This window comes from Silurus meridionalis, chromosome 15, assembly GCF_014805685.1.
Source record: "Silurus meridionalis isolate SWU-2019-XX chromosome 15, ASM1480568v1, whole genome shotgun sequence".
Taxonomy (NCBI): domain Eukaryota; kingdom Metazoa; phylum Chordata; class Actinopteri; order Siluriformes; family Siluridae; genus Silurus; species Silurus meridionalis.
In genome coordinates, this window is record NC_060898.1 from 15530819 (window position 1) to 15557458 (window position 26640).

Below are 26640 nucleotides of genomic sequence, written 5' to 3' on the forward strand. Positions count from 1 at the left end.
ACACATTAAAAGTTTTATAATGGATCAATATTAGCATTTGAATCACTTTGAATGCACAATTCCACATAAAGCTGCAGCTTTATGTCCTGAGAGAGCGATTCTTCAAGGTGGCTGCTATGACTTTTCAGCTTTTTAACATCCTTTTATTTCAGACAAATTCTTGGCTTGAAGTGGCTTTATGTGTGGGGGAAAAAAAGGATATTTAGCCAAAATCCTACTTTGGCCTGTGCAAAAACACATTAAATAAATGCAGCAGCAACTTCAGAGAACTCAACAGTGGAAAGGGGAGGTCCTTATTAATCATTGTATGCTGATTGGTTTTATAATAATAATAATAATAATAATAATAATAAAATGAGCCATGCTCATTAAAAAATATATACAATAAAATCATTTACATCATGCTTAGACATAATAATCATTTTGAAAACCCACCAAAAGACATTCAGAATTAAAAATGACTGTCATAAGTTGTAATTGTTACCAGCATGGCTAATTTTAATCAGGACCATTTCCATTTGAAATAAAAATTGCTGTGTTTTAGAATTTGCTCACGTTTTTGGTCTTGTTTTCGGTTTGTCAATGTGTTTTTGCACTTATTAATGTAATGTAAAAAAGCAACAAAAAAAATTGATGATGCTAACAGATCATATTTCGACAGTGCTTTCAAATAGACTCAAACCACAATGAAACTCTTTTGTCAATGTTCATTTTACCAATTTACTAGCAAACCCTGACATCAATGACATCTAGTTTAAAATACACTGCATGCTCGGTTCAACTTTTAAAAACTAGTTGTTATGGTTACATGGTTACATCTTTTTTAACCGGACCATGGAAAACAGATTCGGGCAGCTCAGTTAACTGACGCGACGATGACTGTATTAGTGGCAAGCTTTTCTGTTCCTGGGGCATGAGATGACTAGGTGTTAAAACATTTCGTTTTGTAAAACATATGATCTAGTTTTGCATCAGTTGAAAGAGAGGCAAAGTCTTGAGCGTGAAGGTCTCGAGCTTGCTACTAACCCATCGCACCCGTGTATGCTCTCAGACCGCCGTAAAAGACGCAACACAAATACGCTGAGGAAAAAAAGAAACGACTACATTCACAGTTTACAGAGCAAAAACTGTTTCCCAAGACAAGAATGTTACTCTGGCAGAAAACTACCTTGGCTACTCCACACCCCATGGTATGAACTGACCGGATTTCTCAGACTACACACCTTTTTACATTGAAGGCACCTTCTCCTTTGAATCTTGACCACGTATATTGGTTTGTGTTTTTTTTTTTTTTTTCTAATGTAATTTTACGGAGATGGTATCTGTACTAATAGCTACACCTTTCACAACCTATGGATATTTCAAGTCTATGACAAAGAACACACTGTATTCACACTAGAATATATCACGCATTCACAGTGCACATACTTGCAGATTAAAGGAATCTAAAATGTTTTTTTTTGTACATTTTTGACTGTTTAATATTTTAACCGAAGAACTATGGCTTAAATAAAGAAAACAATATGGCCATTTGTTTATTATGCATCCAAAAAAAGAACATTTTGTATAAATGTTTTGCTTTGCAAGTGTTTAAATGGAACGTAAGCTTTGGAAGTACTGTTTATCAATTCTCCAAGCTGTGATCATTGCAGCAGTGACCTTGTACCCTTTTAGAAGATTCATGTTCGAAAGCTCGAGATAACTGCTATCAAAGACGGAAATTTGGAGAATATCAGCAAGCTGCTCCCTTTCTGTTGATGTACACAACAAAACACTTAAAAAAAAGAAATAAAACATGATTATTGGTGCTGCTATAAAACGATCACACTATCTGAATCTGACCCTACTCCTTTTAGTCTTTAACTGTGCCTTCACTTGTTTCATTGTGTTTTAATGGGAAAGCATTTTACTTCGTGTTTTATCAACATAAAAAAATATAAACGCAGGGGGTCGTAATGAAAACAAACAACCGAGGGGAGTTATGGGACAAATCTGCAAAGCAAGTATGCGAACAATCTAATTCTAATTTTCAAAAATAAACTGTGAAAAAAAATTTATACATTATTTAAACACAATAAAATGGTAACAAAAAATTACCCTAAAATCCATGTGTAAAATAATAAAATAGGGCAATACTGCATGTAATAAAACAGTACATAACTCAAAGACGGTAAAAAGATCGACTACATGTGTGTGCACAAAATAAAAGCCGTTATTCAGGAGTAAAGCTAATGTTCCCCGTTATTAACTATTCACACTGATATTACACTTCTCTTCCAAGTAAATGAGAGCTGAGATTGTGCCGAGGCAGTGAAGTAGAGTGTGCGAAAGGAAAAAAAATACAACCCTTCCTGCTGTATCTGAAGACGAAAAAAAAAATAAAATAGAATGAGAAATAACATTCAGGGGAAAAAAAAATTAAAGGCATGTGCACAAGTTCTTTAGGCTCTCAATACATCTACAAACTCTTGTTCTGCAAACTTATAGAAGACACTGACTGAAGAAAGGAACCCTTTTTTTTTAATTAAACCATTTGTTTCGATGTAGTGGTGACACATGGAGGCCCTTGGATCGCTGGATCACGCTTTGCTCTCGTTGCCGTTTGTCTGCGGGGCTTCGTTAGGGATCGTCTTCACCTCAGCTGAGGGCTTCTTCACCTCCGTCTCGGGTGCTTTGCTCTTCATGTCTTCGACAATCTTCCCGCTGAGGGAGGGAGGGAGGGAGGAGGGAGGAGAGAGAGAGAGAGAGAGAGAGAGAGAGAGAGAGAGAGAGGCACTTTGTGAGCTCTAGCAATCATTCTTGTGAGTACACTTTAGTGTTTTGGGAAATGCATCCCAAGAGAAACAAACATATTTCTCACATTTATCCTAACGTCAGAGACGAGACCATTATAGGTCGTTTTATGAGAGGACGGACTCAGACAGAGTGATGTGATATTGATGTGGATGACAGAGACTATTAACTGTGAGTGAACAATAGGCAGATGATAATGGTGGCTCTCCCACAGAAGCCTAGAAGCATCTACACAAACGTTAACCTTTCCTTTGCTGTTTGTTCAGTGTGTGATAATTCACTGACACGTGAAATGGTTTTTCTCTGGGAGGGATGATTGAAACGGCATACAGAAACACTACGTATAAAATCTGTATGAATATAAGACATTAAAGAGGGTTTTTTCCCTCTGTGCCTGCTAAGAGAAGTTTTTTCCCCACCATGATTTCTCAATGGACCAATTCATTGCCAGGCTAAATTGGCAGTAATGGAATTGACTAGCCTTGTACCAGTGTGCCAAATCATTCATAAATGGATAATGAATCATGAAAATGAATGATGAGCCTTGCGAGAAGAAAATTGGGGAGACGCCACTAATTGCATGTCTGACATGTTTCCCCCCCATCACACATGCCAATCTATTTTTAGGCCATCTGACCCGCAGCTATTAGTCAGTTATGCATGAGCGCTTACTACACACATAACGAAAAAAAAATGTGCGAGAAAGGTGACTGTTCAACTTCAGCCTCCTGCAAACCATTACCTAGTATCTCTGCGAGGTCTGATGTAGAATCTATGCACTTCCACACCACCTGTTTTAGCAACAGAGAGCTATTGTGGTGAAGAGAATGTGATTGGTTTAGTGAAGCTGTCTCCTGTTTCCATCTACACTATATCAGTGGTACAACACAATCTCAGTCAGGGGCTTTGTCAGGTTCAAAAGCCTGAACTTTTGTTTCCTGTCTGAAAGTGATCTGCAGGGCTTGGGACAGAGGCTGAGTATCACAGACTTCACCATAATCGGCAATTGAGTATTGTGACCTCCATTACAATGAAGAATGAGTCTGCTAGCAACTAGCAAGAGAGAAGAGTTGGGGTTACCAGTACTAGGTGGCAGTAACACAAAAATACACTTTTTTTTAAAAGACTTTAAAGCAGGAACGGCATCAATTAGGTGATGAAAGAGTAACACATCTACCTTTTTAGCTTAAGCAAAGATGGTAACATTGCTAAGTATAAAATCCCATTGGGGTGGCAGAACAAAATGCCCCTAACATATCCATGCTAATAGCATGAATGATAAACGGCACATTTTACCTTTTAACAGAAGCCTATGAAACATACAGGTCAAGGTTCATCTAAATAAAGTTTGCTCAATGGCAAATCAATATTCTTTCCCACCAGTGTATTTTGGCCTTCATTGACATTTGTTCTTTTTCTAGTTTTGTTTTGACTGTTGTTGAAAAAAAGAAAATAATATTGCTGTAGAAATGGATCAAAATGTATACATGCTATGGTTAAACTGCTAATTGTGGCATCAGTTAGCCAAGATATGTTTAGCATCTGATGGTCATATTATAATGAAAATGCTAAATATATTCTGTAAAAACATGACCTAAATACATTTTCTGTGGAAATAAGTGGACAAATGTGACTGGATTCAAACTGTGACATTGTAAGATTTAGTATTCAAACCTTCTGAATAAATACATTTAGGAAAAGTATCTGGTAACTGGCTTGGCACATGATGTTTGCTAAGAGTTAGCTAGCGGTATCCCCACAGCTCCAGGGTCCCAGCTTGATCCTAAGCTCAGCTTACTGTCCATACTGTGTATTGCATCATTTCCCCATGATCTCATGGGTTTTCCTTCTGGGTTTTTTACTTACTTTCCAATCTTTTCAATGCATGCTAGCAAGTAAAAAGATGAGTCTATATTGCCCACTAGCTGTCAATGAGAGTGCGAATGTGTGAGTGCATGTATAATCCAATAGACTGAACTTCCATCCAAGGTGTATTCCTGTATTGATTAAACAAGCCCTAAAGGTGATCAATAAATAAATTATAGTGTTATAAATTATATTTTTGGAGCCCAAATAGAATATTCATTTTCATTAAAATACATTTACATATATATTAATGTCTCCTAATTATAATCAACCCCACATTATAATGCCTGAAGCTGAAATGTTAAGGTTTTAATTAACATTTGTACACTTAAAAATTAAATGTTGTAGTTATCAATTTTGAACAAACACATGATCATTTACATGTCATTTTATACATACTAGTTGAAATTATTTTTGGGTAAGAGGTTTGTAAGTAAAAAATTTATTACAGATGCTGATATATGACATAATAATTTAAATAACATTTTTTAAACAAATGGTTTAATCGGAGTCATTATTTACAACTTCATTAGTTAGAATAATCCATATGGAGATCATTGCATAAAACTACATGTGCAAATTCATCCATCTGCGAAAGATCTAAACCCCATTGCTCAAAACATTTTAGGTCTAAGATGCAGTTAACCATATGTTAATAAATGCATCTGTTATTAGACAACAACCTCTCCAAGTAGTTGGTCCACGTGTTTGGTAAATCCAAAGGTTGCTTCTTGTTTTAAAATATCTAGCAAGATTATGATTTTTGTCATTAACTGAGAAAAACAACAAGTTGGTATTTGCATGTAATGACCTGATTTGCACATTAACACAATATTGTTGCATTTCACTGCAAATCCACAATACACTACAATACACAACAAAGATACAAAATGGTAAATCCTCTTGGAAAGTAGTAGGGATACACTGTTGATGGAATACCAGTCCATCCACATATGCCAGGGGCAATTTCAAGTAGCCAATTGTCTGTTAATAGGAGGAACCCAGCGGAAATCTACTCGAACATGTAAAGAATATGCTTAGACAGTAACCCAAACATAGGATTGAACCTGGGACTCTGGAAACTGGGAACTGGGAGGTGACCCGTATGCTGCAAAATCTGGACACAATCCAGAGATGGAATGTCCATTGAATTAAATTGACAAGAATGAGACAGTCGCATTATAGCCAAATTGCATAAAATCCTTCTTCATGCATTCACAGTTAGACTCCATATTTAAGTTAACCTCCTCAATAAGGCAGGATCAAAAAGACTTTAAAAATACAGTTGAAATCTAGTCAGGGATTCATTTGTTCTATTAAGTCTCTCCAGGTTTTGCCACCCGTGATTTTACTAAAGCCCAAAGCTGAGGCAGGCTCAATTCCTGACTCCAGGCTCAAATCATAAGAGGCAGGTGGTGAAGCTGTACTACAGGGTAATTTTCTACAGTATCCCTTCTAGGATCAGATGGCTGAGCTGGGCTAAGAGAGTGGGGAAACAGACTTGTGATGTACACTGTCTGGGGACACACTTTGAGTGTCAGAAAAAGCAAATTGCTCCATATAAAGAGGATGAGAGAGTTTTCTGCAAGTCTGTGTTAAATATTTAAAAACTACTCAATAGTTAGCTGCCTGCTTCCCCTGCTCCATCAAAAGTATAATTTGGGTACTAAAACAGTACTCTAGTTCTGTGCGTGTGTCATTAATATTTCTTGTGTTTCTTTTGTTAACATGAACACACTTAACATATGTACGTCCATTTCAATATACGGTTCTCAGCTTTCTGGGAGCAAACTTCATTTTTAGAATATAGCAAACTGATTGTTTTAATGATACAACCAGATATGGATCGTTCATTAATAAAAAAAAAGCAGCATACAAAACAAACAAATACAGGCAAAAATCCCAAAACCCTAGGTTTATGTAAGGCGACACAAAAGGCACCTCCTGACAGTAGCAATAGTGAGCACACTGACAACGAATCACCTGAGGGAGCAGAGATAGCACCCCACCTCCCTGTCACGCTCATTAAGACAAATTTCTTTCTTCATCTAGCTTTAGCATCACCTCAATCACACTTCCACTCGGGGCGCATTAAGGCCACATATTGACTTTTTACTGTGCCCGTCCGCTTGTGAGTGCCGTGGGCATCAGGGAGGATAACCGGGGAAAAATGCTCCAAGTTATTTATGGCAGGAGCTTACTGTTTGCAGTCACCTCTCCCTCAGAGATAACAGAGGAATCAATTAGTTTGTCGCTGAATTTAAACCCACCACCAAAAAGGCAACCAATTTCACACTTTCATAATGGTGTTTGCGTTGAATGCCTGCCACAAATGATCCCAATTTTACCAGTGGCACCAATAATTGATGCAGGCAGCTCTATTAAGGAAGACAGTGCATAAGTAAGAACAGACAATAATGGTGGCTATATGAGGATCCAAGATGTTTGCTCTAATTTTGCCGAGTGACAGATGTCCCTGGGTCTACAAGGAAGTAAAATTGTCTAAAACAAACTTGAACACAAATAGTTTTTTTTTCTTTGGAAAGATAACCAGATTTGCTTTAAAATGTGGTGTAATTTCTGCAATATGCATAAAAGATCTAGACACTATATACAGTAGCTCACTATATGGCCAATCGAAAGCTATTTATCAGATATATTTTGCTAGATATAGAGATTGCGATATGCCTTAAGACAAGATTTGTGTTAGATTTTTTGATATTTCTATAGTATAGGTACACATCACTTGGCAAAATCTGGACATAGATCCAAGATACTCTCATAAGCAGTAAATGTTTCAGGCCCTAAGTGTCTAGTTTTCTTTTGAAACTCACTAACAGCTCTGAAAATGAAGAACGGCAAGGTGAATGAGTGAGTGGAATGAATTTGGGTGTGTGGATTATTGAGGGAGAGAAAGACTAAGATTAACAAAGAAGGTGAAAGTGGTGAGGACACAAACAAAAACACACAAACACAACTAGAGCCATACTCGTCCTGGCTGGGAACAGCTGGTGCACTGGTGGAGTTGGAGTCATTGGCCAGATCAGCATCTGATGCGTGGTGGATTCCTCCATCTACCTGCGAAACTGTTGCTGAATCTGTATTTTGGATGCCATCTGTAGCATTTTTAGGCTGGGGTGAAGAAGGAGTGGATTTGGGGGCAACTGAGGGCTGAGAAGCCTGGGGGGAGGGACCATCGCTGAGGTCAACCAGTGGGGTGTCAGCAGGTGGGTAGGTAGGAGAGGTTATGTTGGCTTTGGGGGCATTAGACTGAGAAGAGGGTGTTGTTTTGGGGTCGGGTTCAGGGGCAGTGCTGGAGTTGATGGTTGTGCTCTCACTAGCGGGACTGTCAGTGACTGGCTCTGAGTTAGTGGCTAAAGAGGGGAGCAAGTCCACTACTGTGGCAGTGGAATCAGCGGCATGCCTGAGAGGAAAGGGGAAAACGAAAGAAACGGTGAGAGACAACGAGAGAGAGAGAGAGAGAGAGAGAGAGAGAGAGAGAGAGAGAAAGAAAAAATGAGGCAGGCGGGCATATTGTCCAGAAAACAAAACATAAGAGTGGGAGGGAAGCCAAAGCACATATATACAAACAGTGTAAGTGGGGGTGGGCGATATGGAAATATCATATCATGATATTTGAAGACATTGTCAAAATACACAACATGTATCATGGTATTTAGGTTTGGAATAAAAATAAAGTAGCAGAACCACATAAACAAGTTAATGGTAGAGTAGTTTCTAAAGTCCTGAAACCTGATCATTTTTTCATTCATGACCCTCTGTTTCATGCATTAGAAACTGAGAGAGAGAGAGAGAGAGAGAGAGAGAGAGAGAGAGAGAGAGAGAGAGAGATGGAAAGACACAACAAATGAGCCATCATCTGAGTGGAAAATTGGACGAAAGCTGAAGTATTGACTAGTGCCACCTAAGAATAACTAAAACAGGAACAGACACGTCACTGAAGTACAGATTTTGAGGCTAAAACCTGCATCACATTAAAGACATGCATGTTATCTTTATCCATGAACTATTCTTGCAGAAAGATATTGTGGCAGCATTATTTAAAATAGGAAACACAAAGTTAATGCACTTATCTACTATTTACATTTGGTGTAATCTAAGTCCTAATTTAATCACATACAATCACAGACATTTGAGCTAAATATAGCTAGTTCAATTAGCAAGCTAATACTGTGCTACAGACACTGCTTCCTAACATGCTAAACGGCAACTTTTGTGCAAGTTTTAAGCTTTCAACATGTGAGAAGTTGATCCTGTGTGAATTGATAAGATTATCTATGCCCTTAGGATGAAAATAATGGCACCCTTCAACGGGAGGAAAAGATAGTGTGTTTGTATGATAGCCAACACGCTGTATCTGAGCTGCATTTCTCTAAGACGAATCACTGCTCAAAGGGGGTACTTCTTTCATCATGTCATTTATAACTCTCTGTAAAACTTTCTTTTTGCAAGGTATTGTTGGTGTAACATAATGTAATTCAGCTGCTTCATAACATGCTTTGGGGATAAAGGAAAGGGAGGAAAGGAATAAAAGCGATAAAAGAAATAAAATAATTAATGAGGCCAGCTACTTACCTTAATGCCACTCTATTCTAAGAAAATTATTATAATTTACCACAATAACTATATAAGGTTGCCAATTCACCCACCGCCTATGTGCAGGTGACTGCAACATGCAATTTAAAAGTGGAAAAAAACACCAAAAATGAATACATCTCTGCCTGCACCTTGTCAAACGCTCGTGTCTATTAAAACGCACAGATAAAACACAGTGTAATTAATGCACAGCATGGTGGAATCTGTGATAAACACTACATGACCGGGAAGGCAAACACCAGACTAAGGAGTGTTCCTTCCCTGGAAGCGAGCATACTAATCACGCTAACAGCGAGACCTCTCAGTTTCTGAATAATGCGTAGCATTCTGAGCATGGCTCTCTCTCTCTCTCATTCACTGACCATGCTTCATAAATAGCTCTCCAGCAGGTAATGTATTAGCTTCTATTCAAAGCACTCCCCATGCTCACTATTCTGACATTGATGTCATTAGCTGCCTATTCTTATGAAGCCACTTCTTTCAAAATAAGCCATAATGCATGCCAAGGCTTAGTGACCCAGACCACCATTAACTCCACCTGAGAGTCCTTTTCTTCGCTTCTTGCTTTCCGTGCATGACTTATGACTTCCGTGCAGAGCTCTCTCTCTCTCTGTGTGTGTGTGTGCTTAAGAGAGACTCACTCAGGGTCGGTAAGTGGGGTGGTCTCATTGGGTTCAGTAGGAATTCCTCCCTCGTGATTGGGAGTGCGCTCCTCCTCAGTCCTCACCTCCACTATTGGCTCTTTAGACTCATCTTTCCTATAAGAGCAAAATGGACAAGAGATCAATAGTTTGTTTTGAGATCCAGAACAATCTTTGACCTTAGATACATTTTAGAGACCTGAACAGCTTTACAGATTCTCCATAGTGTCGCTTTTTTGTGCTATAAAATAAACGATTGTCTATGGAACTTGCTTTAAAATATCTAATTTGTAGTGGTATGTAACATTTTCCTGATTTTACTGCATGCATATTATGATGCATGTATATTCTAATTACCTGATAATAAATACTTACAGCAACTTTATTTAACCTTTATTAATTTATTTAACATTTATAAAAAAAAAAAACAATTTGCATTAAACCAAAATCACATTTTTTTCACAGATTCTGTTCTGTTTTCCCCCTTCCTGTATTGTCATAGAAAATGCTAACAAATTCAGACATATTTGTTCATGATTATTATTATTATTATTATTATTATTATTATTATTATATTCAGGTATTAGGGTTCAATCCTGTTTGCTCCTGTTTTAGCATATTGGAGTTCTGATTTTCTGATTTAAAAGTTTAACAGCATTGTGTCCTGCTTCTGCTTTCTGCCCCAAACAGAACAATAGACTGCCCATTAGCAAAATCAATGTTTATCTTATAACTCAAATCATTTTATGTTAGTTGCTAATTGACTTGGCTTTGTTTATGCAAGTAGATTCATTGAAAAAACATTAAAAAAACAAACACATTTGGCAGGGTTTATTACTGTGTCTTGAAATAAAATTAATACAGTATATGACAATATAGTTATTTAGATTATAAATTGGGTTTATTGTTTATTTAGTGTTAAACTTTTACATAGAAACTTTGTTCTGTTGAGGTTCGAACAAAACTCAATAACGAGTTACTTCATGGTGATCTGTTACAAATTAATGTTTCCTTCCTTCCTTCCTTCCTTCCTTCCTTCCTTCCTTCCTTCCTTCCTTCCTTCTCTAAATCGTATTTAAAATGTACCATACAACAAAGTATACAAAATATCCAGGTATTATATACAGTATACACTAATGGATAATATATAGTAAACATGTTCTTAATATGAGGTGTGACATACGTTTCCTTAAACATTCTTAGAACATACAAAAACGCAACAGCTCTAGAAAGCAAAAATAACATTCAGAAAACATTTTCCTTACCTAAATGTTATACCAGCCTCTGATTAAGTCATTGTACTTTCATTTTTTAATTTTAACTTTTTTTCAGGCATTCCAGAAGCCATTTCACTTTTCAGATCCTAGCAATGCGATTAATATAAAACCTCACTAGATTTTAGCTCAAGTTAGCCAGGCCAATTCCTTTATACTACCGTTCTTCCCTATTATTAAGCTTCAGAGGTTGTAATAGGCAAGATTTCCATTATTACCGTGTGCTGAACTACAGAATTACACCATTTACAAACCAGTTTCACTGTAACAGTTCACTTAACTATAGTGATTTTTTTTTTTTTTATTCTTATTGTAACCTACATCACAGTGCCCTGCTCTTAACTCTGAGTGAGCAACCCATCATATTGCCATTATTCTCATTCATAAATTCAGATAAGCTCCAATCATGGCATGCTATGAGTTTTCCTACAGAGCTGATGGGAGTTGATTATAAAAGTGGAGGTCTGATGGGTGGCACAGAGCTCTTCGGTTCAGCACAAAACTGATGGAAATAAAGAAACTGAAGTGCTCACGTGAAAGCTGCCTTGCCCTCTTCGATGTCCTTGCCCTTGGCGGTGGGGCCTGACTTGCCACAGAAGTTGACAGCGATGCACATGAGCAGGCCACATTTGTTGAGGAAGTAGCAGGTGACATCCACACCGACGAGAAGCAGCAGGAAAACCACAATGAGAATGCCCACGATGGCTCCTGTACCAAGATTTGAACCACTGGCCACTGGGTCTTAGGAAGAAGGAGAGAGAAATGTACTAAGTCATGAACCAGCCTGTGTACATCTAAATTGGGATAACACATTACTAAATGTAGTAATAAAACAATAAAGTTTGTAGTTGTGACCAAAACTAAAAGGCTTCAGTGTTTGCACCTTCAGGAAATAACTTGTTTCTTAGATGATGCACAACATGAATTATAAACAATAAAATGTATGATCTGTTCTTACATCAGTGAGTAAAGAAAAAGCAAACAATCATATTAACACTCAATTTTTGGAAAATAATTACATTTAGCATGTTGCACTTGGCTTCATTACACAAATGCTTTGTTGACTATTTTCCTAAAACAGAACACTTCCAAGTGTTTTATTCGCTACATAAAAGGAATATGGCAAAATCCTTAACATAGCCAAACCCACATTTTACAGCATGAGGACCCACATGGTGACAAGGTCACCACATACATCAAATTCAGTATTTCCTTGTACCGAGAAAATAACCTACATCTCAGTGGTAGGATCAGAGTAGTAATTGATTTGTCAATAAATGTTTAAAAAGTGTGACCCTGTAACAGTTTTACTGAGCACCCAAGGGATTTAGTTCTTCAATGCTTCTTCTATTTACAATAGTTCTTCAAAAAAAATTTTTTTTATAATTATGGGGTCCAAACAAACAAAAAAAACATTGTACATAGAATATTAAAGGGTTTCTTAAAAGGGAAACATCAACATGATTTTTCCAAAAGTATATACCATTCTCTCAATGTTTTAATATTTTACTTTAGTGCTGATTGATATATGAAATTATTTCAAATAAAATATTTGGTTGAATTTAAGAATTCAAGAATTAATTACATAAAAAAAATCTTTAAAGTCTAACATTAACTAATGTTCTTAACACTTCAGATTTTATTTCTTCACAAAAGCAAAACAGATATAAACTTAGAAATACATTATAATGTTCCCAAAAATAAACTTCTATTAATGCTCTTTATTGCTATTTAAAATGTAATAAAACCTTTTGTGTCAAAAGTGACCACATTATTTCAACATTTAGGACACATTCCTCATGACATATACTATATGGACAAAAGTATTAGGACACCTGACTATTCCAGCCATGTGATTCTTCTCAAAACTGTTTATACAAAGTTGGAGAAACAAATATATAGTGTCTCTGGAGGCGGTAGCATAACATTTTCCCTTCACTTGAACCAGGAGACCCAAACCTGTTCCAGCATGACATTACTCCTGTGAACAACGTGAGGATGAAGATATGGTTTACATGAGCTGAAGTGATGGATTTTGAGTGACCTGCTGTAGAGCTCTGACCTTAACCTTACTGAACACCTTTTGGAATGAACTGGAACTCTGACTGCACCCCAGGCCTTCTTAACCTACATTATTACTATTAGTAGTATTTTCAAAGCAAATGGGGTTTTCAGAATTTATTATTCTGTGTTTTGCGCTGTCTGAATACACTTTCCAATTCAAGGTTCACAAAATTCACCTTTGACCTCTTTTGAAGAACTTGTTGATTATTGGTTGATCTGATTCCATACACTTGTGAATTGTGCAGATGAATCTTGAGTGTCACTAAGGAAGGATCCTTAGTGACATTCAAGATTCATCTGCACAATTCATTTATTAAAAGTTTATTTTTAAGAAATTTTAGATGAGAGATGATGACAACTGGTTTAACCATTTTGCATTCAATGACTTTGCAGTGAACTGATGCCGAGATGTTTTGGGGTTTAAGACTATTTAGGTGGAACCAGTAAAATATATTTTGATCAACACGACATAACCAACTGATAATGTAGGAAACAGCAGACAACTGTTCACAATCAATTGAATGAATGTACCAATGCATTCGCAATTTTATCAAAGCAACAAGAAATGTTCTTATGGTGAGCAGAAATGACGAAATGATGTGGAGTTTGAACAAGTAGCTTTGAGAATTTCATTTCTGATCTGAAAAACACTCCAAAGCGACTGCAAAAAAATTTAATACGGTGTAATCAAAGGGAATTAAACATGTGTTTCTGAGTAATGTTTCTCACTTTGATTTGATTTGAGCAGGAGGTCAATAACTGTTTCAAAACAACAGAAATGGTTAAAAGTTAAAATATTCTGTATCGTTATTCTTCCAGCTGAACAGAATCCTGGTAAATTCAAGAAACCACATTTTTTACTGCTCTTTGTGGAACGAAGCCAAACACACCACACACACCACACACACACACACACACACACACACACACACACACACACACACACACACACACACACACACACACACACACACACACACGCTTCCTGTGGTTAAATAAAACAACTGAAATGTACAGGACAGCACTTTCTTGGAATGACAGCATAATATTTATGCAGCATAACACAAAAAGCTGAAATCCTGATCATTCTGCATTAGTCAACTGCAGAGCATCCGATTTCAGATTTAAAGGTTTTTGCACCTCATGTTGCCCATCTCGCTTATGTTTTTTTGCACAAAATCTGTGCTGGCATGAAATTGAGTCTCTAATCATATTATTAAGGGTTTGGTGCTTTAAAATGTAGAGCACTGCTACTTTAGATGAATGTGTAGACTTGTATGAATGTGTAAACACATGCTTACACAACAACAACTACAGAAAAACAGCCAAAATGGTAAACAGGAGGAAGTGCACTATTAACCAGCAATAAAACATGTTTACACCATGGAAACAAACCCACTGCAACAAGAATTTTGCTGATATATAAATATATATGGCCACAATCTGAAAGGAACCGAAATCTACAGAACACTTTGAGTGAGCAAGTGGGTGGGTGAAAATATAGCGAGAACATTTGCCTTTGGTCCATGAGGTCATGAGTGCAATATGAGCTGTTAAGATCCTGTTAATGTTCTGCTACTGCCACTGTGCCCTTGAGCAAACCTGCGCCCACGCAGCACTCTAGGGGGAAATGGACTGGCAACCGGAATTCGTGCTCCGAGCAAAAAAAAATACCAGCTGTCCACAATAAAGTGAATATATCTACAGTAATTACATTCATACTACAATTATACCTATACCACAGCCTTCTGACTGGTCAGGAAGTGCTGACCAAAGTGGTCAGCTAGTGTTTCCATAAAAGCAGGCGTTCCAGTTTATATAATGTATCTTAGTTTAATATTATGGTTTCTATAGTAACAACTTACAAAGACATTTGTATAGGAAAGCCCCACACTGTATAGTCATTGATTATGTGCAGTGATCTGTATGCTGACATTTACTGAAGGATTCCCCAGTGTCAGAGTTTTGTGACAATCAGAGATGTAGCTGTAGTAGGGTGACACTTTGCTGTCACTCTACTACACAACAAAGCACATTGTTCCTAATGAACATCAGCAGAGACAAAGAGAGGCTGATGAGAGACTGACGGTTTATAGCTACTATAACAAAAGTGACATGAATTGTAACTATCTTTTTATTCTTCTTCTTCTTTTGGCTGCTCCCATTGGTGGTTATCACAGCTAATCATCCGTCTCCATACCCCCCCTGTCCTCTACATCTGCCTCTTTCAAACCAACTACCTGCATGTCCTCCCTCACCACATCTATAAACCTCCTCTTTGATCTATCTCTTTTTCTCCTTCCTGGCGGCTTCATCCTCAGCATTACTCTACCGATATACCCCATGTCCCTCCTCTGAACATGTCCAATCCATCTCAATCGCACCTCCCCCACCTTGTCTCCAAAACGTCCTACATGCGCTGTCCCTCTAATTAACTCATTTTAATCCTGTTCATCGTTGTCACTCCCAATGAAAATCTCAGCATCTTCAGCTCTGCTACCTCCAGCTCCACCTCCTGTCTGTTACTCAATTACATGTAGTCTGTCTTACCCCTACTGACTTTCATTCCCCTTCTCTTCAGTGCGTACCTTCACCTCTCCAGGCTCTTCTCAACCTGCTCCCTACTCTCACCACAAATCACAATATCATCTGCAAACATCACAGTCCACGGAGTCTCCTGTCTGTCCTCGTCCGTCAATCTGTCCATCAGCACTGCAAAAAGGAAAGGGCTCAGAGCCGATCCTTGATGCAGTCCAACCTTCACCTTGAACCAGTCTGTCGTTCCTACTGCACACTTCACTGCTTTCACACTGTCCTCATACATGTCCTGCACCACCCTCACACACTTCTCTGACACACCTGACTTCCTCACACAATACCACAACTCCTCTCCCGGCACTCTATCGTACACTTTCTCTAAATCCACAAACACACAATGCAACTCCACATGAAATGTAACTATAAGAGAAATAACAATTAAGTATGTGTTTTCAATAGGAATATAGGTTGAGAACAATAACTACACTAAACCACTAAACTGCTGATTATTGTACTAAAAAACCGTGCCGTCATCTTTCATTTGGACTGAAGTATGACATCCATACATCAAGGGCTATACAATGATGAGCCTGAATGACACATAATTAATATGGCAAAAACGATAAAGTAGAGTAGGAGTAAAGCAGATTAAAACAGCAAAGTGAAATCTTCACAGTTATCTGCTGCATGTTTAATGCATGTTGCTCATTTACTTTCATGCCTCCACCATCAATACTGACTCCACCTATTTCGTTAAGGAACAGATGGAAGACATAACCGAATCGGTTCTTAGAAAAGTGGGAGGTTATTTCAGGGCCATTAACATGCGAACACAATACACTATTTTAGCCACATCACATGAATGACAATATTACAACATTATTATACATATTGCATATTATAACAGTGTGTAATATCTTCTATAAATGGTTTAAATATGCATAATGTTTGAAAATCTGGAGAAGTGTTAAATACAGCCGTAAAACTGAAGAACAGCCGATTTAAGGAAGTCGGCAGGGGTGCTTGTTGATTAATGAGAATTATCTAAAATAAAAAAAAATTATATTTTATATAATTTAATAATGAAATTTAGCCAGTGTAAAAGAAAATGTAATCAGAAAATGTAATCAGAAGGACACATTCTTTCTGATTAAAAGGAATATTTTACCAGAAATGTGTGATGACAGTGTATTTCTGAAAGAAAAAACCAGCAGTCTTTTTGGATGAGTATGTGAATTTTAGTAAATTTACAAAACACAATTTGCAAGTGTTTTTTTCCCTGAAAAAATACAGTTAACTGAGCTGTATAGATGCTCAGAGAAACTGAGAAGCCACAAGCAGTAAGAAAAGTTAGAAAATGAGAAATGGAAAAAAAATTAAAGAGAAATATTTTGCTAATTCAGCCCTCCTGCTGAATTAATATTAATTGGCAGCCGCTTCTTCTCTTCAAGTACAGGCTCTGTAAAGTCTTGTTATCTTTGTTCAGCATGTGCTTTCCAGTCAGTCATCATTGCCAGGTCCTGCGCTTTTCAGGATTGAGAGCCTGGATATGTCTGATTGGACCAAGGGGCTAAACATTAACACCTCTTTCAAGTTGACATTATTTCTTGGCTTTCTTCTGTTTTCTTAGTTTTTCTCATTATTTCTGCAACTTTTTAATACAACCTCTGCTCTTCACTCAATAAACATTTCTATTGAATCTTTTCATCAGGGACTGTTCAGTTTAGCAAACAGTACAGTCTTAGACAAACCTCAGTGTTGTACTGGCCGTGTAATTAATCATCATTAGCTGATATTCTGTCACGGTCGATCGAAACTAAAATTCCTATATCTAATGAAATGTGCCCTATAATTTAGAGCCAGATAAATGAAGTAAACACATTTAAATGTGTCAGGAGGCCATGAATTATTGATGCATTCAAAGCAGAGTTAAGGCAGGAAACGGATCAAGGGTTTTTCTGTTGATATTCTTCATGTAACTTTTGTAAGCTTTAGGTAGAACCCTACAAAAGACACAGTGAACGATACTAAACAAGTTCTTTTCAGCTGTTCCATATATAATGGGAAAGCACAACACATTTTACATTAAACATTCTATTGTAAAACTCTTTAAGGTAAAGTTTGGTGTTTCATGGATATAGAGTGTTCGGTGAACTGGGATATTTGAATGCTGCCGTACCCTCAATCTCACACTTTCTCTCAGGTTTGTTGACTTTGGTGTGGTTGGCCGTCTCTTATCCCTCATGCCTGTGTTACCTTCTGGCCCTCCTTTTAGTTATGCTGCCATAGCTAGTCCTGTTAGAGTCCCCAACTGCACAGTGTTCTTAACTTTTATACATTAATAAGGATACTTAATAATCCATATCTTTCTCTCCCTGTCATCCCTCTTCTCTCTCTCTTCTTTTCCATCTCTCGGTGGATTTAAACATGCTACTGAGGTAGCAGGTACCACTGTTCCTGCCCCTCTCCTCTCCTTGGATCTGCCCGCTTTGTCCCAGCCTGCAATTGGATGATTTTTTTTTTTTAGATTTTAGGCCAGCTGGGGATGTTTTCACATCTACGACCTGGGGATTCATGAAATTACAGAGTAACAGGAGCTTTGAGGATGGATTTGGACTGTACTTAATGTCAACAGTCTGCTACACTGACTCAGGACTACAGTTTGCATTTGATCACCATCAATGGACACCTCAACATCGTTTAGCTGTAATAAATAGACATTCGGTGCCACCCAGATGAGGATGGGTTCCCTCTTGAGTCTGGTTCCTCTCAAGGTTTCTTCCTTATGCCATCTCAGGGAGTTTTTCCTCGCCACATTTGCCACCGGCTTGCTCGTTAGGGACAAACTTACAATTATAAAGAACATTATTTCCTACCAAATTATCTGTGTAAAGCTGGTTGGAGACAATGTAAAACCATAAAATGTAAAACCATAAAAATTATATCAACTCGATCTTTATGTAGGATTTTGGGAACTATTACAAAAAACCCTCTGAGACCCTCTGACCTGGTACCCTGCAGTCTTCTAATTCTAGAGTTTAACTTAGTTTATCTTATCCTTTAGGGGTGTCTTAAAAGTTTTAGTACACCTATAACAATAGGTATGCTTTTTTTAAAGTAGAATGCATTTATAAATCTGCCAAACCCTTAACTTTATTAAGAGCCCATTGAACCTAAGGCCCTGTTCACATCTGATATTAACGTTTGTAGTGAGTGAACTGAAATGCATAGCCATTTTCACCAGTCATTGATGACCACTTGCCTCAGATATCATACCTGCACATCATTTCTGTTAGAGGAATGATGTCATGGGCATTTATAACAGCAGCCTTCTGCTGCATTTGCATTTTTTTAGGTAGAAATGTCCAACAAATCCTATTTTATGTGTATTTAAGTGTATGGGCTTTTTCATTATACTTTACTTGCTTGTTCAACAAAAAAAAAAACAGCTAATGAAACAACACAAAGTGCTATGAGTTTTAAAATAGATTTCTCATAATATTTGTTTTTTTTTACTAGGGCAACTGTGCATTCGATTAGGGAGTCTATTGCTGCATTAGTTGACGCATTGTAATGCATTTGCGTCCCAACTGCAAATAGAATGTGGTAACGTGTGTATGGGTCCACCTTAAAATCTTCATGTTCATACCTAATCTTAGCAATGTCTGAATCACTCAAGGACTCATGTAATGCTAAATGTAAACAGGACCTAAGTGTGATCATTGTTTACAGGCCATTTTATCAGGTCTACTTACCAACTTAGTTACTTTAAGGGTATATATTATATTTGTCGTAAACGATCCACCTAAAGTTAAGGCCAAGCATGTAGCATCTACCCAATTAAACAATGTGAGGGTTCTTCAAAGGACCACCAAAGACTAGATACTGTACATTTATGCCAAAACATCATACACTACTATAGTATCTGTTCTCCAGTGGGTGATGGACAGGGTAAAAGTGAGCTCACAAACTGTGCACAACAAAGAATAGCCCACACTTCGTAGATGTATAATGTGTACAGATGAGTGATAAAATAGGAAACAAAGTGTGTTAGTAAGACGCTGAGCCACTGTAAGCCACCATAACACCTTGACATCGATACTCCAGATCTCTTGAACTGTACTGAAGGGATGATCATCACTTTTTCAAAAGAATGGTGTTGTTTTGATGATAGTGTAGCAGAGAGCATTCTAATGTACCACTGCAAATATGCAATTGGATTGAGAGTTAGTAACACTGAAGGTCATTGCATATGATTTACATCCATTTTATATTCATTATAACCACACAGTGAGTGATGGTGCCCTGTGGATGGGGCGGAGACATCCTGGACATGACTACTCCCACCAGGAAAGAAATGTTTCATTATAGGGTAAAGGTGACTATTCAGGAGAGCTTTGTATTGATATGAGATGACTCCTTCTTTAAAAGAGACAAGAGGACCCAACCCATGGCAGAAATAAAAATAAATGTCCCCTATAGCACAAAAGAACCACTAGGTTTTGCTTTAATATGTCAAACATCTAAAGTGTACTTTTAGAAAAAGGGGTTTCTCATGGATTCTTTAGAGCTTTAAGGATTCTTAGCTTCCTATAGAGATTTTCTTGAAATCCCTTTTGATATGGAAATGTCTGGTCGAAAAAGATTTTAGGTTTGACCAAAGCAAAGCTAGGATGTTTAGGTTTAATGCTGGTTCAACTTTCATAGTTTTCAGTTTTGCGAGGCCCTATGTGTGTTTGAGCATTTACTGCTGGGATTATTACCACTAAAATTCATAAAGGTGTCTTAAAGATAAGAACTGATCACTCACTCGGACAGATACACTATACTGCCACTCGCACTCTATCTCCCTGTCTGTACTCCTGCCAGTGTTTTTCTCCATCTCTGATTCCAGCTGTGTCTTGGAGAGCACATCTGGCTCGAGAAAGTGGGAGACATGACTGGCAGCCTTAATCTACTGCCCAGCTCGAGAGGGTTCAGGGCTCTCTGTGGCCTAACATTTGTTTTCCTCTGCTCCGGGCCTCAATTTAAGCGCAGCAATAAATCACACCACACGTCTAAGAACAAAGGCTGGCTCTGAGCTCTTCAACACCAAAGCCCTTGCCTGCTGAGTCAGCAACATGTCCAGTATGCCTCTCACCTGTCTCCACACATTCCCACCACAGAGTTGACAAATTGAATATGAAACACCAGTAAGAACACACACGAAAATGTATCAGGTTCTTTAAAAAGTTTCTTCTGGCAATGATTTACATTTGAGCATGATATATGTGCATTTTAAAAGGAAATGAATATGGAATGAACTCATAATTGTACGCTGGAAGCTCCTCTTCTTCTTTGCCCTTACAGAAAATTGGAAAAGGGCAGGGTGTTTTTTTGTTATTTAATAACACATTAACACACACACACACACACACACACACATATATATATATATATATATATATATATATATATATATATATATATATATATATATATATATATATATATATATATATGTTTTTTTCCTAATAACTGAATGCCATCCAAGAATTGTTTTTGCTTTGTATCAAATATTTCAATACACCAAAGGATATACTGATAATAAGACTAAGACCTTAATTATATTCTTGCAAAAGAAAATATGCTAAAGTCTTGTGCTAACAAAAGATACAAAATTACAAAAAAAAACATGTTAATTAGACAATCCTTTTGCCAAAAAGACCTTCTACCAGTGTTGGGTTCTGCTGACTGCAAAAGTTTCAAAGCTCTGAGTGTCTACTTTCATACGAGCCCTTAAACACTACTGACAAGTGTAAGATCACAAATTATTTCAATGCTGATCACAGAGACACCCCGAAACACGCAGACATTTCATTGCTGTTAAAAAAAGAAAAAAAAAAAGATTTTGCATTTTTTAAATTCTACTTCAAGCCGGTCTCAGAGTTTCTGAAATTCTCTAATCATTTAATATAAATAGATTGATTAGACTTGCTGTGCTAAATGCTCAAAGTAACATGCTCTAAACGGATGGCCAGAAAAGAGTGGAGATCTTAAATTCTCATGCAGAGAGTTTTCACTAAAGGGGGCTTAAATCACTAAAGTTTGTATCCCAAACCCATCCAAAGCTTCTGTTGGATCAAAAAAGCATAGAAAAAGAAAATTGACAAACTACATACACAGAATCTCCACACTAGAACTTACAAGTTAGCAATTTATAAGATCTGTTTGTTTTTTTGTGATTTAGTGTCAGGCTACATAACAGTTAGTCATGTCTAATCAGTGGAACGGAATCATTAATGTCGCTAATGTACATTGAGGTTTTTGTGTAATCACCCTCTGGTAATTTAGCCTTTACACTCTTTGCTATACTATTTGATGTTATCTTTTTCTAATAGTGACCTCGCTATGAATTATTGATAATGATGATGAATGAATGATGATAAAACTAATTACCTCACAAATCATTAATCTCTTTCCAAGTGTAAACTTGCTGCTATGCTTTGTTATATTTTTATGTATCTTGACTTTATAAAAGTATTTTCATTTTGAAGAAAATTTTACCTCACAAAATGCACTTTCATAGTGGATACATAGAGTAAGAGAACTCTCACTGAATGTCTCTAACAATACAAAACATTATTTTTAAAAAGGTAGGATGTGCAGGCTAAATAAAACAGTTAATTGCATCAATTATCAGTACCTTCATTTTGATACTCATGTACTTTGAAAAGCAAGTACTTTGTTCTTTCTAATAAAAAAAAAAATTATATACTTTTTTTTACTTATACTTTTATAGAAAAAAATAATTAAGCCATCAAATTTTACTCAAGCAGGGGAATGTTTTACTTTGTCCACCACTGCTGCTATGACATGACTTCGCCTGCTGATAAAGAAATTGAGTACAGTGTAAAGTACAGGTGAGGCCATGAGGGATGGCTAAGCCGTTCAAATGTGAAGTTCATGCCAGGCCATGTTTCTGATACCCAAATCAAAACAAGAAAAACCAAACTAATCCAAATATAAAACCCAGACAAAACAAAACTTTAAATCAATACCAAACCAACACAAGCACAAAAGGAACAAATGGATTTGTGGCCCATACCACTCAATTTCCATTCACTTTTATGTGATTTTCAACGGTAAAATATCCTACTGAGTGAAATTCTTCACTGATACTCACAGCAGACAAATGTAAATTTTTAAAGCTTTGTTTCTGTATTTTACTACAAGCATGGTGCTCTAGCTAACATAATAGTTAATATATATATATATATATATGTGTGTGTGTGTGTGTACCTTTCTTTCCAAGTCACTCATCATTTAAGATCTTCTGAGTCCTTGTATTAGAAACAGATGTGATGCAACTATTGTTCAATAGTCAACCATGATAGTTCCAAATTGATACAGTTTAAAAAATAGATCCTGTCATGAGCGTGAGTGTAATTACATGCAAGTGGGCCTGGACTAGCCTAATGTGCATATGAAGCCTGTCCTAGATTGTTGATAGCAAGACATTAAGAAAAAGGCAAGAACATGTCCTATATGTTGCCATGTTTCCAATATAATATACAGTGATATCTCAGAAAATGTTATTATTAGTAAAATGTGTTAAAATATATTTTGTATATTTGGTACTGATGCTTTTCTATTTTGCAAATAAATAGGGTAATATATGCTGGTTCCTACCTAGTGTAGTACTTTGTAACACTGGCAAGGAAATAAAGTTAATTGTTGTAAAAAAGAAAAAAAGAAGAAGAATGATCAAAGTCACTGGTCTAAAGTGAGATAAGTGCAGCCTTCCTCAGTTGCTAGTGTAAATGCTATGCCTCTGGTTAATTAGCCTATACATGCCAGTATGCCATCAGCAATTCAGCAGTTGAATGGAAGGACACCAAGGCAATTGTGCTTTGTTTAAAATTGAAAAATCTGTTTGTCCCCCCTCTATGTTTGTGCTAATGAGGTTAATTATCATTCTCGTTAGGAGACATAACACTGGCTTAATCGCTTTCCTGACTTAACCTGGAGTCCCCTGTAAAATCTCAAATCTAAAATAAACTTTAGCTACAATCCTGGTGTGGTGTTACAAAACATACACATGTGCTGCAATCTTACCAATGATCTAATACCAAATAAAGAAATGTGATTAATACAACAACCCCCTACCTAACAGGTGATTGGCAAATGTTTCCAAGAATCATAGTGCTTCATTTTCATAATTTTATTATTATTAGAATCAGGAAGCAAATGCCACTCTAGAGACTGCTTTAAACACCCCAGTTTGCAAGTCATATGTGACACATGAGCTGTTACATTTCAAGACATTTTGACATTAGTCTTTTGACAACTGATGCCCTCCCTGGAAGTGAAGGAAAAAAAAATATTTTCAAACAAATGAATGCTTTTTAAAACACCAACCTTGTTAATGACAGACAGTTGGCCAACAGGGAATAATGTAGCAAGTGTCACAAACATTTCTTTTATTATAAGTGTTACAGAAGTTCACACAAACGCCTATGAGTGTCGTGTTTGGTTTTCAGACAAAAGGAGTAAAGTGTTCTAAAAAAAATGTCATTAAGAGAAAAAAAAGCTCTAAAGAATTTAGCAGTTCACACAATGATGGATGAAACCAGCAGTACAGCAGAACACACTTGCCTTTTACAGCTGAAGGCTCTGTAGGATCAGTTTGAACCAACAATCAGCAACAGGGCAGTGTGGTGAAAACACATACTACGTTCACACATTTGTATTATGACCCAATGAATTATGAACTCCAGCAAAGGTACGACTAGGACTCAAGAACCCATAGTGCTTCTTCTAATTGATCCAACTCACATTACTCCTTCATTAAAAAGACGTTTATCTTTTTTTTTTTTCTTAAAGCCTACAATGATTACTGCATGAGAACACACCGTTATGTAGTTACAAAACCGTATTACAGAGTAGAATCAAATCACACTTCAGACAGTGGTAGTATGTTTTGAATATGTTCTTTTCTCCCTCGAGTAATAAGCAAAAAAATAATAATTGAAGAAAAAAAAAAGAAAACCCAAAAGCAAAAGCAAACCTTCATATGTTTTTTTAGAATTATCTAAAATTATGTACATTTTGTCACCAAAAAACAAAACACTTTTTTATATTAACACACAAGCCAGACCTCCTGAAAATAACTTTCCATTATGAGCCCTGTGATCAAACTAATAGATCTAAAAAGATGAAGAAAAAAGAAACTGAATAGAAATTCATGTGATCAAAGCAGGACGTGTAAAAAATCTGTTGGTTGAAGATGCCCTGTCGGTGATTGTACACCAAAAGCATCACCAAGAGAAGCATGGAGATGTTCTTGGTAGGCACAATATGTTCTAGGGTGCTGAGAAAGTCCATGGTTTAAAAAAAACTAAATCAAAACCTTTCAAACCATACAGACAATGTCTAATTTTGACAGACAAATTTATGGGAATAAAGAACAGAGAGTGTATAAACAATCAGAATTAAAAATAAAGACATTCAGAATGATGCAAGCATCAAGAACTCTGCTTAACCCCATTAACATGTAACTGATTTTTCTTTCTTTTTAGTGTTGTTCCTGTTTGTTAAGCTTGCAGTAGGATCAGAAGATCAGAGGATCAGAAGGATGAAGGTTGAAGAGTGAGCCCGAGGGGAAGGGGAAGGCAAGCACTCCTCTCTTCAGTCGAGCTCCGGTTTATGAGAGCAAGAACACAGTCAGCATGGGGAGCATGAGAGTGACCAGAGCATACGTGACACAGGAGCAGCCAAGGGTAGCTGAGGTAGCCAGCACCATGACCACCACCACCACCACACCATAAACAAGGTGGCAGGAGACCACAGAGACATTGCACACCACCGCAAAAAAAACCCCAAAAACAAACAAATAAAGAAAGGGAAAAAATATATAAAAACAGCCCCCCAAAAAACCCAAAAAGCCGAGGTGTTTTTGCATATGATAATGTGATGGTCCAGCAGAGTCCGAGTTCACAAATAGAGACAGCACAAGGAAAAGAAGAGGGAAGGAAATGGGAAAAAAGGGAGAGAAAAGAGAGAAAAAAGACAGAGAATACGTCAAATACAGAAACATAAACTTGAAAGGTTACAGTAGATTAGAAAAGAATACAAAAGGAAAATTCAAACAAGCTTATGCGAACAAATAAAGAAAAGGTGCAGCATGTTAACAGCTAAGAATGACAGGGGCTGCATAGCAAGCAATGGGTACAAACAGGGATGGTAAATGATGAATGGACTGGGGAAAGAATGGGCAGGGTAACATATTGAGCATCTTCCCTGGTATTAAACGTAATAAATATTGTGTGAGTATATTTGAACATAATGAAATACTTTAGCAATGCATACAGTAGGTTTACATCTATGAAGTGACAATGTTTTTGTCACCTGAAGTGTTTACACCAGGGAAGGTTGCAGTTACACAAAAACCTAAAGCATAAAGAAGCAGTGATGCAACATGATGTAAAGGTTTGTTGGATTACTGATTGAGCAACCGGCTGTGGGTGAAACTGAGCAACCTTAGCAATGCTATACTTCTGGTCAGCTGTATCTGGGGAGATTTGGATAGCTGAATGGAAATATGATGCCTTAAGATTATTGTCTTCCCAGTTTACACTGCATTATGTGTTTCATCCATGTACGAAAGACAAAAGCTCAAGTATGATCAGATTTTTCTTGTTTCCCCCACATTAGCAAAAGTTTTCGGAAGCTCGAACATTGCAATCTGATTGGCTCTCTGTACTTTGTCAAAATAAAACAACAAACTTCTTAACACAGTGACACAATGAGATTTTCTAGAGCACAATTAAATCACTTGTTTAAAAATATTTAAAAAGTATGTATTT

At 37.0% G+C, this 26640-nt stretch overlaps 1 protein-coding gene across 15 annotated transcripts in view; it reads right to left on the reverse strand.

The window, feature by feature from the left end:
- Positions 1 to 1510: 1510 nt before the first annotated feature.
- ncam1a (neural cell adhesion molecule 1a) overlaps positions 1511 to 26640 on the reverse strand; it is a 258543-nt gene continuing 233413 nt past the window's right edge. For 9 of the 15 annotated variants that reach the window (XM_046867287.1, XM_046867279.1, XM_046867282.1 and 6 more), the window contains 4 exons: positions 11725 to 11932; positions 9918 to 10034; positions 7649 to 8083; positions 1511 to 2703 (listed from right to left, as the gene is read on the reverse strand). In XM_046867287.1, coding sequence (XP_046723243.1) covers positions 2580 to 2703; positions 7649 to 8083; positions 9918 to 10034; positions 11725 to 11932 — 884 coding nt within the window. In that variant the 3' untranslated portion in view covers positions 1511 to 2579. Of the gene's footprint in view, positions 2704 to 7648; positions 8084 to 9917; positions 10035 to 11724; positions 11933 to 24226; positions 25559 to 26640 lie in introns of those variants that run through there. The other 6 variants (XM_046867288.1, XM_046867289.1, XM_046867290.1 and 3 more) reach the window with 2 other exon arrangements.